This window comes from Episyrphus balteatus, chromosome 1 (genome assembly GCF_945859705.1).
Source record: "Episyrphus balteatus chromosome 1, idEpiBalt1.1, whole genome shotgun sequence".
Classification (NCBI taxonomy): domain Eukaryota; kingdom Metazoa; phylum Arthropoda; class Insecta; order Diptera; family Syrphidae; genus Episyrphus; species Episyrphus balteatus.
Window position 1 is genome coordinate 77501375 of NC_079134.1, and position 23812 is coordinate 77525186.

Below are 23812 nucleotides of genomic sequence, written 5' to 3' on the forward strand. Positions count from 1 at the left end.
AACTTGTATCTGATATTCAGTGGAACAAATCTAAAAAAACAGTGCACGGGTGCCTGTCTTGTTGATTTGGAAAAGGCTTTCGACACCGTTTGGTTAGAAGGTCTCTACCTTAAATTAACAAGACTTGGTATAAGTAAACCACTTTTATATATGCTTTATGACATGCTCAATGGTAGAACGTTTGTTGTCAAAAGTGGCAATGTAACTTCTACTGGAGTTTTTAATATTAAAAATGGTCTTTAGCAGGGAGCGGTGAACTCACCGATTCTCTTTAGTATTTACACCAGCGATCTGATAGGAAGTCTAACTCAGGCAATTGCGTATGCCGACGATCTAATTTCGTACAGAACAGCTCCAAAATTTGAGGTCATCAGAATTCTCTTGCAACGTGACTTTGACAAAATTCAGCGATATTGTGATGACTGGAAGTTGAAAATTAATTTTCAGAAATCAGAAACGATTCTATTTAGGACTCCCTTTGCTAGGGCCTCAGGGGATACGCGATGGAACTGGCGGAAGCTGGCGATCGCTGGACCACACGGACATCCACTGCCAAGTAAAAGTGTAGTAAAGTACCTTGGCATCTGGCTAGATCAATATCTATATTTCAATAGACATATGGATGCTGCTCTGGCCAGGGCTAGGGGAGCCTTTGCCCTGACGAAACGGCTGTTTTATAGCAGTCGGCTTTACACCAGGGTTAAGCTGATTTGCTATGTACATGTACCCTCATCCGGCCTATGATTGTCTATGGATGCCCTGTGTGGTTCAACGTTGCTTTATCTCAAATGGAAAAGTTTCGGGTGTTTGAGAGGCAGTGTCTTAGACGTTGCCTTGGTCTGCACAGAACACCTGAATCTGATTACACGCATTACTATTCCAATGAGGTGTTATACAATAGGGCCAACATAAATAGAATTGATAACTTTATGCTGAAGCTTGTTCGTGGCCACGTTTCAAGAGCGATGGCCTCTTCAAATAGCTACATTTTTGGGGCTAACTACCCTAACGACTAATACTTCAAGAGTGTGTGTTTAAGCGGCTATATTCCGCCTGAGGCATTCCTCTATTTAGATAGTCCTGGGCTTGTACAGGATAGATTGGCAGTTCCGCTAATCTACCACGTCGGGCGAAGAACCGTGGACAGGCGACTGCTGTATGACAGGGACATCCTCGCACTAGGCGGAGAAGGGCGTCTTCGGTTCAGTAGGACTGTGTCCGATCGGGACCGAAGAGATAGGGTAAAGCAGGAGAAACAGTTTTGGTGGCTTAGTAATGGTATTCATGTATAGGTAAAAGTGGTCTTCGTTTTGTATGCCTTGGCCGGCTTACATAGTTTTAGGTGTTTAGTTTTAAGTAGGGACAGTCGGGGTGGCACAAAAAAAAAAAAAAAAAAAAAAAACAAAAAAAAGTACAAAAAAAAAAAACAAAAAAAAAAAAAAAAATAAAAAAAAAAATACAAAAATACAAAAAAAAACAAAAATTGCTTGCTGTGGCTGTTCTAATTTTTTAAGTAGTTTTGAGTAGTTTTAAGTAGTTTGAGTAGTTTTAATTAGTTTGTAAGTTTTAAAATAAAAAAAAATGTTTTTTTAAATTATTTCTTGGTAAAAATAAATACCATTAAAATATTAGTATTAAAATAGTTATAAGGCCGAAAGGCATTAGAATTAAGAAAAATGAAGTATAACTTAGAGTGCCCGTATAGGGCCAGTAAGTTAGTTGTAAGTAATTGATAAGTAGGCTAGTTTTTATGAATTTTTGTCTAGCTTTAAGATAGTTTTAAGTTGATGAATAATAAAAATGAATTTAAAATGAAAAATGACATCAATGCTCCCACTATGGATTGATATTGAGTCGGGTCTTCTTTCTTGCATAATGAGCTTGCACATTTCATTAATTTTGTACCAGGATCAAGTGGAGTATAAGTTGGTTTGCACGTTTTCATTTTATGTTTTCTAAAAAAATCGGAAATGTATCGCTGCTGATGAATTGCTATATATAGAAGTGACACCGATAGTTTCTAGCGCCACTCGATTTTATTTTTTTCGGCAATCGGATGTACTAAAAAACCCCCAGAGAGAATGGAGCTTGTCCTAGAAAATTATGTTTCAAAAAACTTGTGTAAAAAAAAGGAAATTTAACTAATATAAACATAAGGAAACAAATTTCAAATAAAAATAAATCGTATCGACACGTCGACATCCTATAAAATAGAGAAAAAAATAAGGAAATTTTACTCACACATAAAACATAAAACAAATATCAAACAAAAATAAATTGTATCGACACATCGACATCCTATAAATGAAAAAAGAAAATAAGGAAATTTTACTCATACATACAAAATTACACAAATATCAAACAAAAATATTTAAAAGTTAGTTGACATTATAAATGTATCCATAGTAAATCGAAACTAAAAACAAGAAATTTATTTTTTAACGACGAGAATTTGAACAAAATTAAATATTATTGTTGTATATCCTAGGCACGTTATATAGCTTATAGGGCATGAAAGTTACCCTTATTTCAAAAGCCTTATTAGCGAAGGTGACAAGGTGATTGCTCTTTAATTTTGCTCTCTGATTTATATTATATTTTTTTTTTTGGCAATATATTATGAAATGCGTAACTACTAGAGCCGTTTTTTGCTGAATCGAAACTTAAGCATTTAATTACAACATAAATCCTTATGTGACAGTTTACGCAGAAGAAAAAGTAGAGCATACAATTTTATGTTCAACATAAATTATTTAAGGTTCGTTTCAGCAAATGGCCTTTAAAGAAAAAAAGACAAGCGTTAATAAAAACTCAACGTAATATTGTAAATCAGGTACATAAGTTGATTTGGCTCAAGCTTTTTGTTTATTTTTGATTCCACGGAGGGGAAATTGAAATTTTTTAACGGTACAAACTAGAGATGCTTCGAAAAATGATTCGGTTGAATACCGATCATTCGACCACACTTATACATTTACTTACTATTAGGCTAACCTACACCTGATAACTTTACTTCATGATAAATACATTTGACGAAGAAGGAAGTTATCGTTTGCACCAAAGAGTTCTGATTAAGAAGTTTTATTCACCAAAACTTATCATTATTAAATTTTATTTTCTTCGGGCCTTGCCAATAATCAAATCTGAGGCTCACTTAAATATTTAACTAAATTATACATATTTCACCCTACCAATAAACAATTTAATACTCAGGTACAAGGCTAACGCTCGGCTAAATTTAATAGTTGAGTTTCATAACGAGCGTTAGCTTTTAACCTGAGTTGTTTTTATACACTAGCCCAAAAAGTTAAAGGAACAAAGCAAAATTCCTGATAGTTCCAAAATAAGTACCTATTCAATTTGATTTCTTCTACTAAGATAGATTTGTACAAAAAAAAAAATTTCAGAATCGTTGGAACCTTATAAATAAATTTAAAAATAATTCAAAAATAAAATTGGTATCAATTTATTAGTTTGGCAGAAAATCAGATTTGAAAAAAAAACGGTTATACGGTAGATTAATAACCATTTTTTTAAATTTTCATGATTGCCCAAGAACTATTTTATAATTTTTTTAAACAAAATCACTGGTACCGTTTTCGAGAAAATTAAACATTTCCGAAATTGGTATATGACATGTATCGTTATTTTTGGTAAAAAAAATTAGTTCTAAAAACCCTTCTCCAAAAAATGCTTCATACCAAGTTTGATGTTAATCGGTAGATCCGTTTAGCTGTAGACAGACAGACTGACAGATTAAACAATAAATTACACGACTGGGGTCGCACGTACTTGCTCTTATGCTTAAAGTAACTATAATGTGAAAGCTTTTTATTCAAGAAATTTAAAATTTGATATTTTGAAGAAATTTCATAAGTAGTATAAAAAAATTAATTCTGTTTTTATAATTAATTAAACTCCGTTTTAAATTATCTTAAAAAAAAAAAACAAATATGCCATTTTATTTCTTGTATAAAAAGGTATTTTTAGAAAAAAAATTTCGAAAATTGTAGGAGCCGTTTTTTAAAAAAATAATTTTTTATGTATAAAATTTTTTTAACATTTTTCAAAAAAAAAGTTGGTATGCCATTTGAAGAAATAATTAATGTACACATAAACACTAAATTTCAAAATTTTTCATTGATCCGTTTTCAAAAAATTGATTTTTCAAAAAAAATTTTGAAATATTTTTTAAAAATCCAAAAATGCGTTTTTTGAAAATTTTCTAAAATTTTAATATTATCTTTACTTACACACGTTTGTATAAAAATTTTCATTTAAATCGGGTTAATGTTGTACGAAATATTCAGAAACGAAAAAAACCGTTCTATGACAGGTACCGTTAATAACGGTACAAAAAATATTTTTTTTATTTAAAAATTTGGCTCTTATGTGTAGTACTACACACAAAAATTTTAATCAAAATCGTTAGAGCCGTTTTTGAAAAAAATTAACTTTTCTATTTCCGTTATATGGCAGGTACCGTTAGTTTTGGTCATAAAAAAAAAAATTTCAATTTCCCCTCTAGGGAATCACCAAAAACTGCTAACTACCAAGTTTGAAGAAAATCACTTCACTCGTTTAGGCTGCAGCTCCAGATAGAGACAGACACACAGACAGACAGACAGAACTGCCGGACCCACTTTTTTGGCATTCTCCATCATCGTAATGTCATGTAAAATTGTTATCTCGAGTTCGATTTTTTTTACGAATCCTAAACTTGCCCTATAGTACCTATATCGCAAGTAAAAAATCTACTATTAGTAGACTACCACTCCCAATGGAAGAGGGCTACAGTAATGCCATGTCTGATTGTTATCTCAACTTTTTTTTTGTACGAATGCATAGCTTGAGTATATAGTATCATGAAAAATAAAAAGCATATAAAAGCTACATTCTTCTAGTTTTAGGATATTAGAACCAAATATTTTATTCAAAATGGAGAAATAGGAAAATCATTGGAACTATTCAAAAACCACATTTTCTTACATTTGCGATCAAAATAGGCCTTTTTACAGTTTTTTTTTTCAAATACCTACATTCAAATTCTTTTGAGTTAATTTGAACATTTTATTATTAAATATCGTTTAAATTTTAGATAAAAAAATTAAAAAAAAAAAATTAAAAATAAAGAAAAGTATCCAAAAATGGTACGAAATGATTTTTTTTTCAAAATTTAACATTTTATAAAAACTTTAAATTTTCATTTACAGCTGCAAATTTGAACAAAGTTCTTGTTCGCATACATAAATCATTAAAAGCAAATAATCGGGGTAGTTTCGTATTGTATAATTATGTATTAAAATACTTTAAAATAATGTGTAATATGGCCATATTGTATGAATTTGATCTTTACCTACTCTTGCATTATGCGGTTTAAGAAAATAGTAAGTACAAAAAGCACCCTAATCAAAATTAAATAAACTCTCAATGTCTGAAGAAAATCTTCTTGTCGTTAATAAAAACAGAACAACAAAATCCTTTCAAATATACATAAGAAAATATAACAAAAATTAAAAATAAATTCAATTTGAATATTACAGAAACAAAAATAAACAAACACACTACTAACACAAAACGAAACTAATACAATAATATTGTAGTTGTGTGTGGTTACCTAGTAACCAAAAGTCCTTTTCAGGAATTTTTCGGCCATCGAATACACAATCCTAAAACGATTGTGGCGCCACTCCTGTAACTATTGTGGCTCCACCCCTCAAATAAAGCGGATGTTTTTTCCGGTTTCACTTCTATATATAATTACACGGTGTAACACTCAAAAAATACGCGGGCGGAGACCTATCAGGTTTTGTAGAGCTAGTCGCACTGAATACGAAACGGTATTTGAAAATCCCCTAACACCCCCAAAATCTGGAGTTACGGGCAAAAAACGGTTTTTTGGACCTTCACCCATTGAAAAAATTCTAGCTTCGACAATTTTTTACCCATTTTCGATTTTTTTACAGTTTCTGATAGAAGATAAATATACCTTTTTAACAATGTATAAAACGTGTAACTCGGTTAAACCACTTAGAATTTATAAGATGTCAAAGTTCAAAAATTCAATTTTTTTTGTCATTTGCCCAACTTCGGCATCAATTTAAAGTATATGTTTTCAAAACAACATGCTATTTAAAAAATATATTCTAAAACTATATCTATTTCCCAATCGATCGAGGTATTTTTTATGAAAATCACTTCAAAATTAGCTTAGAAAAAAAAATTTTTCGATTTCAACCCAGATACAGAAATTCGAACTTTTAGGTATAGAACAAAAATGTTGTTTCGGCACGTAGTAAGATAAGTTGGGCGCCAGGATTTGATTAAAGGTTTTTGTAGAGGAGCTCAATACAAACATTTTTTTTCTTTGGGAGGGGGGTCTATCTCCCCCCGTTTAGGTGGGAGGGGCATTTTTCTAATAAAAATTATCAAAATAAAAAAAAATTATTAAAAAACAACGGCAACACTTACAGTAATAAATGATACCATTTCCAAAAGGCAAAATTGTGCATTTGGTTCTAATTTCTAAATCAATATAATATTACCAATAGTTTTTGAAATAATCGATTTCAAAGTTAAAAATAGGCGAACAAAATTTGTAAAAACTCATTTTATACTATTTTTGTCCAGACTGTGAATTTTAGTAAATAAATTACTTAGACAGAAAACTGCCTCAATTAATTCCTTATCGAACAGTGAAAACTATATGTTTCTATGTCTTCTAGTTTTTGAGAAAATTGAAAAATTATTTTATCAGATTTTTCTTTTTTCAAAATATTTTTTGTTTTTATTTGTTTTTATTTTTCAATTTTCTCAAAAACTAGAAGACATAGAAACATATAGTTTTCACTGTTCGATAAGGAATTAATTGAGGCAGTTTTCTGTCTAAGTAATTTATTTACTAAAATTCACAGTCTGGACAAAAATAGTATAAAATGAGTTTTTACAAATTTTTTTTCGCCTATTTTTAACTTTGAAATCGATTATTTCAAAAACTATTGGTAATATTATATTGATTTAGAAATTAGAACCAAATGCACAATTTTGCCTTTTGGAAATGGTATCATTTATTACTGTAAGTGTTGCCGTTGTTTTTTAATAATTTTTTTTTATTTTGATAATTTTTTTTAGAAAAATGCCCCTCCCACCTAAACGGGGGGAGATAGACCCCCCTCCCAAAGAAAAAAAATGTTTGTATTGAGCTCCTCTACAAAAACCTTTAATCAAATCCTGGCGCCCAACTTATCTTACTACGTGCCGAAACAACATTTTTGTTCTATACCTAAAAGTTCGAATTTCTGTATCTGGGTTGAAATCGAAAAATTTTTTTTTCTAAGCTAATTTTGAAGTGATTTTCATAAAAAATACCTCGATCGATTGGGAAATAGATATAGTTTTAGAATATATTTTTTAAATAGCATGTTGTTTTGAAAACATATACTTTAAATTGATGCCGAAGTTGGGCAAATGACAAAAAAAAATGAATTTTTGAACTTTGACATCTTATAAATTCTAAGTGGTTTAACCGAGTTACATGTTTTATACATTGTTAAAAAGGTATATTTATCTTCTATCAGAAACTGTAAAAAAATCGAAAATGGGTAAAAAATTGTCGAAGCTAGAATTTTTTCAATGGGTGAAGGTCCAAAAAACCGTTTTTTGCCCGTAACTCCAGATTTTGGGGGTGTTAGGGGATTTTCAAATACCGTTTCGTATTCAGTGCGACTAGCTCTACAAAACCTGATAGGTCTCCGCCCGCGTATATTTTAAAACCTCATTTTTGTAACACCGTGTTATTCAATGCTTTAGTTCATCTTTATCTGCTACACAATATTGTATATTACCTTGCAAGACCGCCCCCTTGAGTGGAGTTGGGCCGGTTTCTTCTTACGATGTTGTAATTAATATTTGTCAGTTTCTGGTTTAGCTTAGTTTCGCTAGCCATAAACACATCGTGACATAGATCTTTCAACAATTCTAAAAGGTTAGCTCTACGCTCGACCCTAATCAGTGATTTTACATTCGCAGCTAGGATGCCAAGGGGCCTGTCTAACAGCTCAGGGTCGGACTGAGGCATGGGGGCCCGGTAGGTAAAATGATAAAAGGGGTCCGCCACGCCACAGCTCCACGGAATTAAAAAAAAAGTTACCTACAATAGATACCAAAAAATTTTTAATTTTTGTTTTGGCTCGGAAAAGGAAAGAATGCTTTTTTAAAGATTTGTAATGCTTGCATATATTTTTCCAACACATCTTTCTATTGACTTTTATAACTTTAAAAATTACATCTTAAAATTTAATAAATAGAGTATGGGAACAGAGCCCCAAGAGGAGTAGGTTGAGCTGCTGGGGCACCGGTGCAAAACTTTAGTATAGGGCATTTCTTGTCTTTATTATTCCTTCTAAGAAAATTTATGGAATTTATTTATTTTTAATAGTTGAAAATTCTTCACAAAGAGTTGAAAATTTTATTAAAAAGCGGAACTTTTCAAATTTTTGAATTTGCAACTGCAAATAGGCAATACCCCTCAGTGATAGACCCGAATATAGCGATAACTTTATTTTAACAAAAAATAAAATATACATACATAATTAGGTACCTAATACATCTCACTTCCAAATTTAAAAAACGTTATGATTTTAAAATCGACTTGGTTACAGGTGAACTGTTTCTTATCCAATTCCAAGTTTAGAAGTTAGATGTATGTTTTATTACTACCTACATATTATTTTTTTTTTTTGTTGCTAAAATAGAGTTTTGCTTGATTCGAGACAATTACTAAGGGCCCGTTAGTTTTAGACTTATAGACAAAAGAATTAATTAAAATAATCTTATATTAATTTAAAAAAAAAATGTTTATGAGACTTGTTCTTTCCTTTTAAAAACTTTTTTTTTTATTTCCAAAGTTCTGAATTTTAGCTCAGATTGATTGCATTCATTCAGAAATTCAGAATTTTTTTTGAAACTGGAAACATTCGCTCTCATTTTCCGTATGAATATTATTGGTGAAAAAAAAAACATGTTGCAGACATCCAAAAGGATACCCTTTTATTTATTTTGGGGCCCCTGTGTGGAAAAGCTCACAAAAGATCGCCTGTGATTTTGGAATAAAAATAATTTAAGTTAGTATTTGGAATTTAAAAAAACCCATTTAATTTGTACAGGGGTCCAATAACGCTAGGTACAAGCAAGACCCGAGGACAAGTACGGTACGCGAAAAACCCTTTAATTTGTATCCTGTTTCTGGTGAAAATAAGGAAACTGAGTGCATATCATAAGTATCTGTTTGTTTCGTTGTTTATTTCTTACATCCTGTTTCTTCCCTAAATCTAGCGTGGGGCCCTGGCATATGTACATGGGGGCCCCAGGGCACTACAAGGGTATTTCCAATTGTACACCCCTGGCGCCCCAAATATTTTAACTTCTTATGTAATTATAAATATAACTTTGAAAAAGTTAGAGTAAGGGCCTGCATTTGTTAAATAGGCCCCTTTTCTTTGTTTGAAATTTGTATTTGTACTTGGTTTTTACAAGTTCTTTCTGTATTTTTATTTTGTAACTATGGCTGATGGCCCGGGTGGCAATCGCCAAGTCAGTTATATGGCCAGTCCGACCCTGTAACAGCTCGCCCATTACGACCTAGGTTGCGTTAAGCTAGGACGTTGAGAGTAGATATGAGCCCTTTTAACTGTGTTCGAGTGCTCAGTAACAAGGTCAAAACCTCTGATTCTGCCCCCGGTGCTTTAGACACGGAGGCCTGTTGTGCAACCTTTGGTGGCTTCTGTGTCGCCTTTGGCATTGCTCTTTGCGCCATTTAGGCGAAAGAGATGCTTGGATTTACGATAGGAGCTCGTCCTTCTGGACGTTTTTCAACGACGGCCTGCTTCGCCGTTTTCTGCTGCATCATTTGCTGAAACCTCGGACAGCCCCGATAACTCGCAGGGTGCCCGACGCTTCAGCAGACTGCGCATTTTAGCTGGGCCTTGTCTTCGACCAGTTCCCTCCGACTGGACAGAGCCGTTTGGAATGGCTTGACGCTGATGATCTCGAGATCACCACTCGCTTTGCGGCAGAGCTCATCAAAGAGCGCCTGGGGTTCCGTGCATAAATCTATACCCTTTAGAAGGACCGTTTGGATTTTCGCCAACTTAGGATCAAAACTGAAGTACTCTGGTGGTGGCTTCTTTGAGTAAATAACTAATTTTTTTATGATCTTCCACTGTATTGGAGTGGATAGCAGGTCTACTTTTACTAAGTCTTTTTATATAAAAATTTCACCTATGGCCGACTTACATAGCCTGCCTTACTCCTGGGCCTGCTGCTGTTGGGTCCGCACCTGCTGCTTGCTTCCACTGGGCTTATTTTCCTCAGCTGCTTGTTGTTGTTGCTAATTTTTTTGGTTAAAAATTATAATTTGTTTTATTTTAGTTCAAAAACAACAAATAATGCCCAAACTAAAATGCTCTCTGAGCTGTTAAGTTGGTTCGATAGTAAGTCTTGTATAAAAAGCAAATTGACATTTAAGAAAAAAGCTCCATTACTAAATTAACTGCGATTTACCACTGCAAAATTTATTAAAACTCTTAAAATATAGATGAAAAATAAAAAAAAAGTTTTACTAAAAGCGGGACTCGAACCCCAGAACTCTCTGGCTTTTTTCGATTCCACTCGGAATATGTGATGACAGTTTGTCGTAGATCGGGACGTAGCTCTCCGTGCGGAGATTTATTACGATGGAATTTGCGATAGGGTTAAATATTTTTCTCAAAAATAGAAAACTCGAGACTAAGTTAGTGTAAGCGTTAAATTGTTTATTGGTAGAATTTTGTAAAAGCTCATCATTTTGTTTTAACCTTCTGGTTTATAATAGTCGACATTAGCGTTTGATTACTACACTGTGTTACAAAAATCCGGTTTCAAAATATACGCGGGCGGAGACCAGTGGCGTATCGAGGGGGGGAGGGCTCAGGGGGCGTCTTTTCTCAAAGATATTGAAATAGAAATTTTTAATATCTCAAAATCTTAATGGTCAACATAACTAATGATTTCTTTATATAGAAATGCGAATGTTCAGGCACCGAACAAAAATGTTGTTTTGGGACGTAGTACGATTAACTTGGGCGCCAGGATTTGATAACAATTTTTTGTAGAGGAGTTCAATACAATCATTTTTTACTATGGGAGGGGGGTCTATCTTCCCCCCTTTAGGAGGGAGGGGTAATTATTAAAGAACAACGGCAACACTTACAGTTATAAATGATACCATTTCCGAAAGGCAGAATTGTACATTTAATTCCAAATTTTTAAATCAATATATTTCAACCAATTGTTTTTGAAATAATCGATTTCAAAGTTAAAAATAGATGAAATTTTTTTTTAAATAAAAAATTTACTCATGCAGAAAACTGCCTCAATTGATTCCTTATCGAACAGTGAAAACTATATGTTTCTATGCCTTCTAGGTTTTGAGAAAATTGAAAAATAAATGGGTAGATTTGACGAAGCTAGAATTTTTTTAATGGGTGAAGGTCCAAAAAACCGTTTTTTGCCCCTAACTTCAGATTTTGGGGGTGTTAGGGACCTTTTAAATACCGTTTCGCAATCAGTGCGACTAGCTCTACAAAACGTGATAGGTCTCCGCTCGCGTATATTTTGAGTACACAGTGTTATTACATTACATTACATATTAATCTAATCCGAAGATAAATCTACGAACTAGACACTCACAGCAGCCTCGGAAACTTAGTCCACTTGGCTGATACAGCACAAGACATACAACAGAGAAAGAGAAAGAATAGAAAGAACAACAGAAACACATAACTACGTGGCAAAGAGGGGGAGACAACGTTGACAATAATTGTCTCGTCTCATGTTATTGCACAGGTGGCTTCAGTTAAGCTGGCGATTTAGAAAAAACTTCTGAGCCGACCGTTGGGCTTGAACCCACGATGCCTGGCTCTGCAGTCATCTACCTATTCCATCTGCCATGGCCACCTGCTCAGTGTTATTAGTAAGGCTCATAGAGAGCAAATTTTAAGAGTGATAGAAATAGTCTTATTCACTGTAAGTGAATCTATGTCTTAATATGTATAATAGTCCGGTCAATTTAGACATCCAAGGTTACATTAATTCCCAGCAAGCTGAAAATTGGTAGGATTGTTGGAAACACCATCATAAATTAAATCTAAAAAGTCCTCATCGATCCGAGGTCTGGAAAAAAATTTACGGAGGTCAAAGGTCACAAAAATTGGTTTTTCACGATTTTCAGCAAAACGGTAAGTCTTATCAAAAAATTTTCAATGCAAGAATTGTAGACCAGATTATTATATATAAAAAGTGTCATGTCACTTTTTTTCCTAAGACCCACCGTTTCTTAGGTATAACGATTCAAAAAGTTGAAGTTGAGTTGTAATCGTCATAATCAGGCCTATTCTGAAAAAAACTTCTAACTGAAAAGTTTCGAAAATTCATTATTTTTTTTAGGTTGAATTTCGTTCTTCAATGGTTAAGAATATGGAAAATCAAAAAAAAAAAAATGGAAATTTTCGCCATTTTTTCCGATTGGGGCCCTTCTCCCGAAACCATTTCCCTAGAAATTTTTGTTTAGATTATGTCTGAATATATACAGGGTGTGCAATAGAGATTGGACAACCCTATAACGGCTGATAGTTACACTTATGACTGTTCTAAAAACAGATAGAAAAAAGTTCTATCGCAACCAGTTCATAAAATATTGGCTTTTTTTCGTTCAGTGTATTTTAAATTTTATCATCTTATGTTTTCGTTCACTACAACCATGAATGAGTGAATTTTATTTATTTCTTTTTTATCATTTTCTTCAATAATAGTATGAGTACATAAAAGCTTTAAAAACTGCATTGCTATTGCACATTTTCGTAAAAAAAATTTTGAAATCTGTTTTTTGATGCTGAATGTAAAAAAAGTATTTTATGAAAAATTTTAAACACCTGTGGTATAAAATAAATCTATAGAAACCTAAGTGGCCAACTTTCTTAAAAATATTCTCGTCTAAGGGGAATATTTTTAAGAAAGTTGGCCACTTAGGTTTCTATAGATTTATTTTATACCACAGGTGTTTAAAATTTTTCATAAAATACTTTTTTTACATTTTGCATCGAAAAACAGATTTCAAATTTTTTTTAAGGAAAATGTGCAATAGCTTTGAATTTTTTAAAGTGTTTATGTACTCACCCAATTGGTGTAGAAAATTATAAAAAAAGAAATTAAAAAAAATGAATTCATTCGTGGTTGCAGTGAACGAAAACATAAGATGATAAAATTTAAAATACACTGAACGAAAAAAAGCTAATATTTTATGAACTGGTTGCGATAGAATTTTTTTCTATCTGTTTTTAGAACAATCATAAGTGTAGCTATCAGCCGTTTTAGGGTTGTCCATTCTCTATTGCACACCCTGTATATGTTCAGACATATTCTAAACAAAAATTCCCAGGAAAATGGTTTCGGGAGAAGGGCCCCAATCGGAAAAAATGGCTAAAATTTCCATTTTTTTTTTTTTGATTTTCCATATTCTTAACCATTGAAGAACGAAATTCAACCTAAAAAAAATAATGAATTTTCGAAACTTTTCAGTTAGAAGTTTTTTTCAGAATAGGCCTGATTATGACGATTACAACTCAACTTCAACTTTTTGAATCGTTATACCTAAGAAACGGTGGGTCTTAGGAAAAAAAGTGTCATGACACTTTTTATATACAATAATCTGGTCTGCAATTCTTCCATTGAAAATTTTTTGACAAGACTTACCGTTTTGCTGAAAATCGTGAAAAACCAGTTTTTGTGACCTTTGACTTTCCACGCCTCGGATCGATGAGGACTTTTTAGATTTAATTTATGATGGTGTTTCCAACAATCCTACCAATTTTCAGCTTGCTGGGAATTAATGTAACCTCACCCCCTTATTTTAGTCTAATTTGACCGGACTATAATGTCACCAAAAATTAAAAACATAAAAACTACAGGTATATTTACTAGATTTTTGTATACTTTAACACTGCTTAGCTTTTTTTTCAAATTGAGGGAAATATGCTTTATTTAATAAAAATAAATATCACACTATTCAAAGTTAAGACAATCTATACTTAGACACAAGTTTTACAGCTATAAGACAACTACAAACATATTTTTTCAGCACATTTTCCAAATTTAAGCAATTGTTTAAAGTTAAGCAACGTTTATAAATAATAGCCTACAAACATTATCCAAGCTTATGATAAAAATATCTATTTATAGGTACGAAATGCAAATACTGGTGCCCAACGCTCATCAACTCCAAAGGTAAGCCGATCCAATAACAATACAAATAACCATCAGAGACAAAGCAGTAGAAACACTCCACCTAGAATAAACACCGCATCAAGTAATAACAACGCTGTGCAGCAGCAGCTTTCAAGTCCAAATCAAGCTATGCAACAAATAAGCCAGCAACAGCAAAATCATCAAAATATTCAGCATATGCAGCAGTATGGTCATTTGGCTGGTTCCATTGTGCCTCATGTACATCATCACCAAGGAATGCACCAATCTTCGGAATATTTGTCAATTTCTCAAATGGGTCAAAACTATTCAGGTAATTCGCCCAATACATACAACAGCGTTTCAATGCCAACAGTTATACAGCATCGAATGACTGGAAGCCATGCACTAGCTAGTCCACATCAGCGCCTTGGACCATCACCGTCATCTTGCGCTGTTTCCTCCTCATCCGTGAACAATTTTTATGTAGGAGGTAATTCAACTGCACAAACAACAGTTCCGATGGCAACATCATCAATGTCGTCCACACCAGCTATGCAAATTAACACATCATCAGCTCCTGGAACAGTGCAAAGTATATCGTCAGTGGGTCAGACTACTCAAGGTCAAGGAAATGCAGTGGGAGCCTCAACACTAGGAGGTGGATCATTATTAGTTGGTAATTTATCTAGTCTTTCAAAACTACAACAACTAACAAATGATTTGGAAGTTCAAACAAGCAATACATCTCCAGCGGGGCAGGTCAACTTAACACCACCACCAAACAACCATCATCCTCATAGCACAATGACTCCGCCACCATCACATCTTGTGAACCAAAACAGGAATCTTACTACACCACCAACCACTCTGCAACCCCAAATACCAGCTCTACAGTACCACAAATATTACCCAGGTAATATGAATGGGGCTCCTACAATATCATCCCTGTCAGAAAATCGTCCAATTCGTAATGCCACTTCAGCACCGGTGCAACATATGTCAACAAGTGGCCGTGCTTCGACTGTAGCACTTAATCCAAATCTTATGTCGCCCTATGGAGCATTGAATGGTTACAGGATGACGACTCAACAAACGGCTGGCTACATAACAAATACTGCTGCCGCTACAAGTTTCATCAATAGCCCTGGCTCTCAGATTCCCGTTCAAATGGGTGTTATGAATATGCAATCGCAATACCAAGACGCAAGTGCTATACAAAGAGCCGCTCAACAAGGTTCCATGTATCCTACTTATAGCCCATATATACCGCTTAACGGGACAATGAGAAGATAGGACCGAAAAATTGTTTAGGGTCGAGATAAATGATAACCTAAAAAAATTTTTTTACATATGTATTTTTGTTGTTTTTTTTTTATTTATTTAATTTATTCCCATACTAAAGCCTGGTACGCTACTCGCGCTAAATTTTAGCTGAGATAAAATTCTCATACAAGTTATCGATAATTTGTATGGGATCCATTTTAGCTGAGATAAAATTTTTCGATAATTTGTATGGGAGCTAAAATTTAGCGCGAGCAGCGTACCAGGCTTAAGCGTTGAAAATATAACTACACTGTATAAGTGAAAATCTGTATTAGTTTTCTTACTTATTAATTATGGGTCAATTTATATTTTACGCACAAAAATTGTAATTATAATAAAGTAAATAACATAACAGTACTAATTGTTTATATGTACTTTTTTTCTAATTCTTATTTGAAAACAAAACTATTCATACTATCTCGATCCGACTTGGTAACAAAACTGTTTCATTAATTCACTTAAGATGAAAGATAATATAATACGTAAAGAATATGAAATAAATTGTTATTAATAAAACTTATTTTAATTTTTACTTAATGACCTTAGTTGTGTAAGACACTTATTGGTTTTGAATTATTTAAAAATTCCATATTTGTTCTTTTCCAGCATTGCGTTTTCCAACAGATGGCACTGGTGCAAAATATAATATAAAAATAATAAAAATGTAAAAAAAAAATAAATACAAAAACTGACAGTTTGGATAATAGTATAGATACAACTCAGTGAAAAAGAGTAGGGATATAAAACAAATGCTGTACAATTTCTATTCGAGTATCTGCTATTCGGTGTACTAGAAGTCATATAGAAACTGCCAAACTTGAAATTTAAGAGTGGGTGTCCCCGAATGACGAACTCAGACTTCATGTAAATGAGTTTGTGTGTATTAGTGACCTTTCTTCGCCATACATCTCTCACGTTCAACGTCATCTCAACTCAGTTCTCTCTCGGTATCTTTATTTGCATTCTCTTTCCCTTTCTAGAGAACCAAAGTCATAAAATTAAAGTCTATTTAGGTAGAAAAAACAAATCAGCATCAAGGAAATAGCAAAAAAAAGGGTTGCAAGCCTTGCAAGTGTATATTGCGGTTTTGCTTTGCGCAACCGAATTCACTTGTGTTTTCGTTTTCCGTTGGTTTTACTCTATGTGCAAGAGTCATGGTAGGTATATTTATGAAAAAAAAAATGGTATGATATTCAGTGTTGAATTTTTCTATCTTTCTGCGCATCTATGTACCTACATCACTTGGTATTCTATATAACTTTTGCAAGTATTCGTAGGCGCAGGAATCTGATCGACTTTTTTTTTCTTTGTTATAGTATTCAGTGATGATATTTATTTTAGTAGTTTAAAAACAAATTTTTTCAACATTTTTTTTTTGGCAAATAAAACGTTTATTTTTTAAAACTATTAGGTACATTTTTGTTTATTTATTTGAATGTTTTTAACTTTTTCTTTCGAATTTGTACATAGATTTATATATTATATTATTAATTGATATTATTGTTATTCATATACAGGGTGTCCCAAAAGTAATGGATCAAACGAAATATGCAGATAGGCCAACTTTAGGGCTCTCAGAATTTGGTAACTTGTTCATCCCAAATCCTTACGGTTTTCAATTTAATGCAGTTTTTGTGAATTATCGAAAAATCTCGACTTTGCAACAGTATTTTGCTTCCTCCGGTCATAATTGATTTTTGTTTTTTACAATTCTTTCACTAAAACATTGCCTAATAATAAGAAATAATTATTTAATCAAAATATTTTTTATTTCATACGCCATTTTGCTGCAAATTATGTAACAGTTCCATGTTTTATAAAAACTCAATTTCTTACTCACAGAAAAAGACAATTTCATCTATAAAGTAAAATTCGAAAATTTAGATTTTTGTATTATAATGCGAATAACATTACAGACTGCCTGTCTTTCCAAATTTTGTTTTCATAGAAAAAAATATATCCATACAGTTGCTCAGAAGAATACCTAACATGCAACATCATAAATTTATGAAAGAGATAAATAAACCAGTTAAAAAAAAAAAAAAAAACAAGAATACAAAAAACAAACTCGTTTATCCTATTCCATATACTTACCACGCAACACCAGATACCATACATTGCAAACGTGCGAGAGATCCATTTCTTGTATCCTCTCATTTTCGCGAAAAAAATACAACAACACTTTGCATGCACTTAGCCTGGCGCCAATCCTATTTTATGGAAAAACCTATGTACAAACAATATGTAGAATGCAGATACCTAAGTTCATCTTATTCTTTATACCACCAAACAACCACTCGACAGAGCGAGTGCGAGAGATCATGTAGAAACAAAAAAAAAGATAATAAAGAGAGAGATACAACTAGCGCCAGCGGAATTTGTTTGAACTACAAATTCCAATACATACGCATTCCATGAATTTCTGAGGAAAAAAATGGAAAGTAGACTCTTTTTCAAAAAATAATTGTAAGAAAACTATTATAGCAATTCTTGTTTTCTAACTTGATATTGATAGAAAAAATAATGAAAAAAAATAAAAAAAATATAACAAAAAATCTTAAAATTCTGGTTTCATAGTACAGTTTATTGTTTTTGGGACTATTTAAAAAGCGATTGGAGGGTTACAAAATAATATTTTTCAACAAAATATAGCTTTACTCCATAGTCCATAAACTAAGCTTTAAAATAAAATCAAAATCATACTTTGAAAAACAAAGAAATTAAACCACTTTTTTAAAAAAAAAGTTAAGAAAAAATGACTTTTTAACATTTTTTTGTTGTTTAAGACCTTAAAACTTAATATAAATTTCTTAAACTAATCAATGTGTTAGTATTTGAGTTGAAGTACTTATTTCTTTTTATTTCGATGAATTTTAACAATAATTGCAGAAGTTACACATGTTCAAACATTGTAACATAAGGAAAAATAGCTTCAGTTTCGATTAATTTTTTTCTATGAAAAATACATTTTTAGTTTTTCAAAAAAGTTTTACTCCGTAGTTTGATTCAACCTCAATCGAAAATAGAAATAAAAAAAATAAAAATTTTAATCTAACTAAGAAACAAACCAATGTCTTTCAGGTCGTTCTAAAAGAACGAAAATTTTATCATGTTTTGTTCTCTCTTAATTACAAGTGCACAAATTTGGAAATTGTGGGGATGAAGATATTTAGCCTTGTTTATTATCTAAAAAGTAAAATTTATTTCATTCAATTATCTTTAAAAATGTAAAAGTTATTCACCGATTTGTAAACGATAACCCGATTTTTACGTGGTCCACTCAGCCTTAAGTGCAACTGCATATATTTCTTCATTTTTTTATATTGGTTCTTTTTCAAATTTTTAAACTATTCTTATAGCTTCATTAGGAAGGAAGGCTGGTAACTTTGGTCTGGAGAACAGTCTTGAAAACGCCAAAACTTCATTTAAGGAAATTTATTATTTAGAGTGACTTTTTTTCAGTGAAAGGTAAACTAAACTAAAGTGAAAGTTAATATTCACCCTAGTAACTCGAGTGCAGCTAGTATTTTCTGTTTTATGGCTAAGAAGTGATTATTTTGGTTTTGATAATCTGTGGCAATTTTGTGTGGCAGCGGAAACAAAAGCTTGTAAGTACGAAGCAAATTTTAAGAAAATTATATTGCATAATTTTTGGATTATTGAATTTTATATAATCGAAAAGCTCATCAAGTTATGGTAGGTTCCTAATCAGCATGGAATACACGATACAATCATCGTACGCGATTTATATAATCTCAAAAACTGAATCATGGGTGCATTAAAAGCCCAACAACGGTACAACCCTCATCAAATCAATCGCACACTACCTTTTGTTTTGCATCATCAGCATTCGACCGTGCAATATGGGTACAGGGGATACTTTGGTTTTAGTGGACACCAGAGATCCAAATGAGTATGTTCGAACCTATTCGAACAATTTCAATTTTTTTAAATGATCGTTCGTGCTCGACAGGGTTGGGGTAATTTTAGTTTAATTCGGAGGTTATCAGATAATTTTTTTTAAGTATTTTGACGTCGAATTACATCACCGTAAAATTTTGCAAAACTTCTTATGCAATCTGAAAACGCCGTATTTTATCGTTTTAAGTATATTTAATACATTTTTCAAAGATAATATTTTTCTCAAAGATATTGGAAATTGAAATTTTGGATATCTCAAAATCTTAGTGGTCAACATAACTAATGGATTATTTAAGCAAATTCAAGTTGGCGCTTCTGATTTGGATTAAAGAAGCAACATATTACGAACAAAATATGTATTTCGAATTAAACATCAAAAAGAATTTCATTGAAAATTAGTTTTTGAAACTATCGCGTTCTGCATTTCCATTTTGGGTATTCACTTGCCGAAAGAGAAATTAGGTATTTTGTATTTCTTCACTCATTTAGATTTTCTGATGGAATTCAATTCACTTTGTTTCTGTTCGTGAAATTGGTGCCCTTTTCAATGAATCTGCAATTTTTGGACAAAATATTATTTAATACAAAATACACAATACACATGAGGCATGAAATATCATATCTCATCACTGCCTCTGTGTTTGCAGGAATTGCGCTCTGCTTCTGTGTTTGCAACCTCATTCACATTACACTTAACCTAAATCAATTTTATTTTAAAATTTGCAATAAAATCGCCCATGTTCTGCATTTCACTTTCATATTTGATTTGTCTCGAAAAATGTTCGAAGCAATTCCTAATTTTTCGAAATCAATCGAAATGAAGAATATATGATATTTCATTTCACGTGAAATCGAAAAGTTGATTTCAATTCACTTTCGGTCGAATTGCGAAACATGGGCGTTTATATCGAAAATAGTGATATGAGTCTAGCTCAAAAACTATAGACGTGATAGGAACAAATCTGTTAAGACAAAGTTCAAACGAAATAAACTGTTTTTTTAAGGATGACTCAACACCTTGCTGTTTTTGTAAAATGTTTGGCATACAAGAACTTTGAAAAAAAAACAGACAAAAAAAACAGAAGCTGTCGAGAGCAGTAAAATGCTACTATACCACTTTCAGTACCGCAGCACAGCGCTTCAGTCTCGATCAGCGATGCCAACTGAGGCATAATTATGCCTTTTAGGCATAATTTTGTAAGCTAAGGCATTGACGCTTATTTTTTGCCAAAAAGGCATTTTTTCCATTCCACTCTTGATTTATATTTTTAAAGTTTCTTTGAAAAATTTTGATAAAAAAACTAAAAATTAATAAATTAGCTATCTATCTTTTAAATAATGCTTGTTCGAAATTTTATTTATACAGTACCTATTCGTTTTTACCATTTAACTCTTGGTTGTGTTAAATTTTTCGAAGAACTTTGTTCACAATAATGTCCACAATTTTACTAGAAAAGAAACTGCAAAAAGCGATTTTGTTGCCATAAAAAGGTCTAAAACGCTTGCAAATAGACAATTATTTCTTTTTCGTGAAAAAAAAACTGGTCGATAATTTCTTCGAATTATGTAAATCAATGTCTTAGCTCCCTTGAAAAATTCCTTTCGAAGAAAATCAGCCTTATTTTGACATTCGCTTTCGTGCGAAAGTTGTTCGGTTTCGAAAGATTCGCATTTTCAGTTTCGAACGATTCGAAAGTTCATTTATCTTTTGAAAATCAAGCAAATTTTGACTTTCTAATCATTCGAATCAAATGTCATTTATTTGACGTTAAAATTTTTGTGTCGAATAAAAACGAAAACACATGTAAGTTCAGATATTTTTGTTGAAAAATAACGAAAATAAATTTACTTTTATTTGTTGGCGTATTACTTTTGAGGTTTGCTTCCAAAACAGATGTCACTTTTTGTATGCAGCTTGACACAACACGTACTCAAAGACACTAAGTTGCCGTTTCTTGATAAATAAGTAGCCTTAATGTATAAATTAATTAATTAAACATTTCGTTTTGAGTGCTTGCACTTTTTGTATATAATTTTTCAAATATAAACTAGGAATAGGAAATCTAAATTCAGGCATAATTTATTTGAAGAGGCATAATTTTTTTTCAAGTGAGGTATAATTTTCCAGCCCCCTCAAAATTTTTTTCTGGATACGCCACTGCTCGTAAATCATCATAAACAAAAATACTCACAATTCAAACCATAGAAATTGTTTGAACTCATGAGTATCTATACTCGGTCTTACATACCCACGCACAAAATTACTCGTAAACAGTTCGACTGTTCATAAACACTAGACTTTACTCGAATGATCGAACGTGATCGAAATATCATGAACAGATTGAACAATGAAAACAACCACTTCCAATATTGAGAGTGCTGCTAAGGGAGCTATCATGAGATTTGCCAGGGAAGGAACTGGGGCTGGAAAATGCGTAGGCAACAGGGAAAGAGAATTCCTGTCCAGATCCTCAGAAGAAAACTTCCTTGACTTTCCAAGAGATGCCATAGTCACAAACTATAACTTTGTGAAAAACTATAATATACATCTCAGTAGTAAAAAAGATTGGATAGGTGAATCTATCAACTACTCATTCAAAGAAAATACCATCAATGGTATACAGACGGGTCGAGGACAGCGGAAGGTACAGGGGCAGGCGTCTTTGGGCCTAGTACCAAACTCTCTGTTCCAATGGCTCAATCCCCAAGTATCTTTCAAGCCGAGGTAAATTTTCAATTTTGTTTTATTGAACATACTATATACAATTGACTTAATAGCCTTTTCACACCAAGTCAAAAACGCGGTTTTTGCGAAAAATCTATATCAAAAACACAAGTTTTTCCATACATTTTTCATAAACCACAAGTTTTCGTAAAACACAAGTTTTTGATTAAACTTGCCAAAAACCTGAAAATGAAAACATTCAACTCCAAACGAAATAACCAAATAAACCTTTTCAGGAATTCAGCAACAATCCAGCAGACAAAAAAAAAAAGAACTGACAGCAGACAAAAAAAAAACAGAACTGACAAGCAAAGATAACTAATTGTTTTGCAAATGCGGTTTGTTTTTTTTTTTTTGATAATATGAATCAAATTTCTTTTTTTATTTCTTTCATTAATTATAGAAAATGGCAGAGCAGAAAAAATAGACAAAAAAAATGTGTGGGACCGAAGATGAAGAGTTCCTATTGGAACTTTGGGCTGAAAAGGAGCCATAGCTCAATGGCCATATTTACATCAAAATGTCTAAAGAATTTGAGGGGTGGCCAATATATTATTCTCCGGAAGAAATTAAAATGAAACTACACAATTTAACGACCAAATAAATAAAATTATATTTAAATTACCAGAGTTCATTTTATTTCATTAATTTTGTGATCTCAAGCTGATTTAAACAACAAATATTAAATCCCATCGAAAACTTGACATTTGGATGTCAAAAAAAACCTTTAAATTTGTGGTGTGAACGCTTTTCAGGTTTTTGAAAACTTTTTGCCATAAACCGCGTTTTTGGGTTTGGTGTGAAAAGGCTATAAGGTTAACTTATTTCTAATAAGATACATTGATTGATATAAAATTTGTTGGCACATATGGGGCCTAGCCTTATACAATGGATACAAGATAAAACATAAATAAGTACATGAATAGGTTTAATTTTACAAGTCTGCTGACTAGGTTATCCTCGGGGTGTTCCGTCCCGGTTGTCCAGTTGTGGTATTGATTATGGTGGGTTGGGTCTTGGGTGGTATGGCATTTAGCCGCGGTAGTAGACCGACTGCGTATCGGCGTAAAAGTAAACTACTTCCTCGTTGTCGTTTGGGATAATTTGCTCATCCAGAATATCCAAAGCACTAAGGGCTCAGTTATAGCTATCAGTAAAATCGATCAGTAAAAATTTTGTTTTGCTATTTTGAATACTTTAATCTTATATTTTGTGGAAAATTTTGATGAAATACATTGAAAACATATTTCCACTATTTTTTTCAAAAAGAATCAATGCATTTTGTGTTAATTTTTATTCACGAATCCATTTTATAAATTTTACTGATGAAATTTCATTTTACTGAACAGCTGACTGCCAAATGTCAAAAAAAATTCCATTTCGTTTTACTGATGGCGTTCCATTTTTTTACTGTTCCGGTGCCATCATTAAAAAAATTAATGATGAAATCAACAGTAAAAAAATTGCTTGAAGCGCGAATGTCAAATAAACATTTAATTTAATGACGTAAATTTACTGATTGCTATAAACACTCATCAGTAAAAGATTTCAGATTCCTGTGGT

General features: G+C 32.4%; 1 protein-coding gene across 3 annotated transcripts in view; it reads left to right on the top strand.

Moving 5' to 3' along the window:
* The window catches only part of LOC129905215 (uncharacterized), a 174278-nt gene extending 156625 nt beyond the window's left edge, over positions 1 to 17653 (top strand). For 2 of the 3 annotated variants that reach the window (XM_055980636.1, XM_055980637.1), the window contains exon 8: positions 14275 to 17653. In XM_055980636.1, coding sequence (XP_055836611.1) covers positions 14275 to 15573 — 1299 coding nt within the window. In that variant the 3' untranslated portion in view covers positions 15574 to 17653. The remainder of the gene's footprint in view (positions 1 to 14274) is intronic. The other variant, XM_055980638.1, reaches the window with a different exon arrangement.
* Positions 17654 to 23812: the final 6159 nt, after the last annotated feature.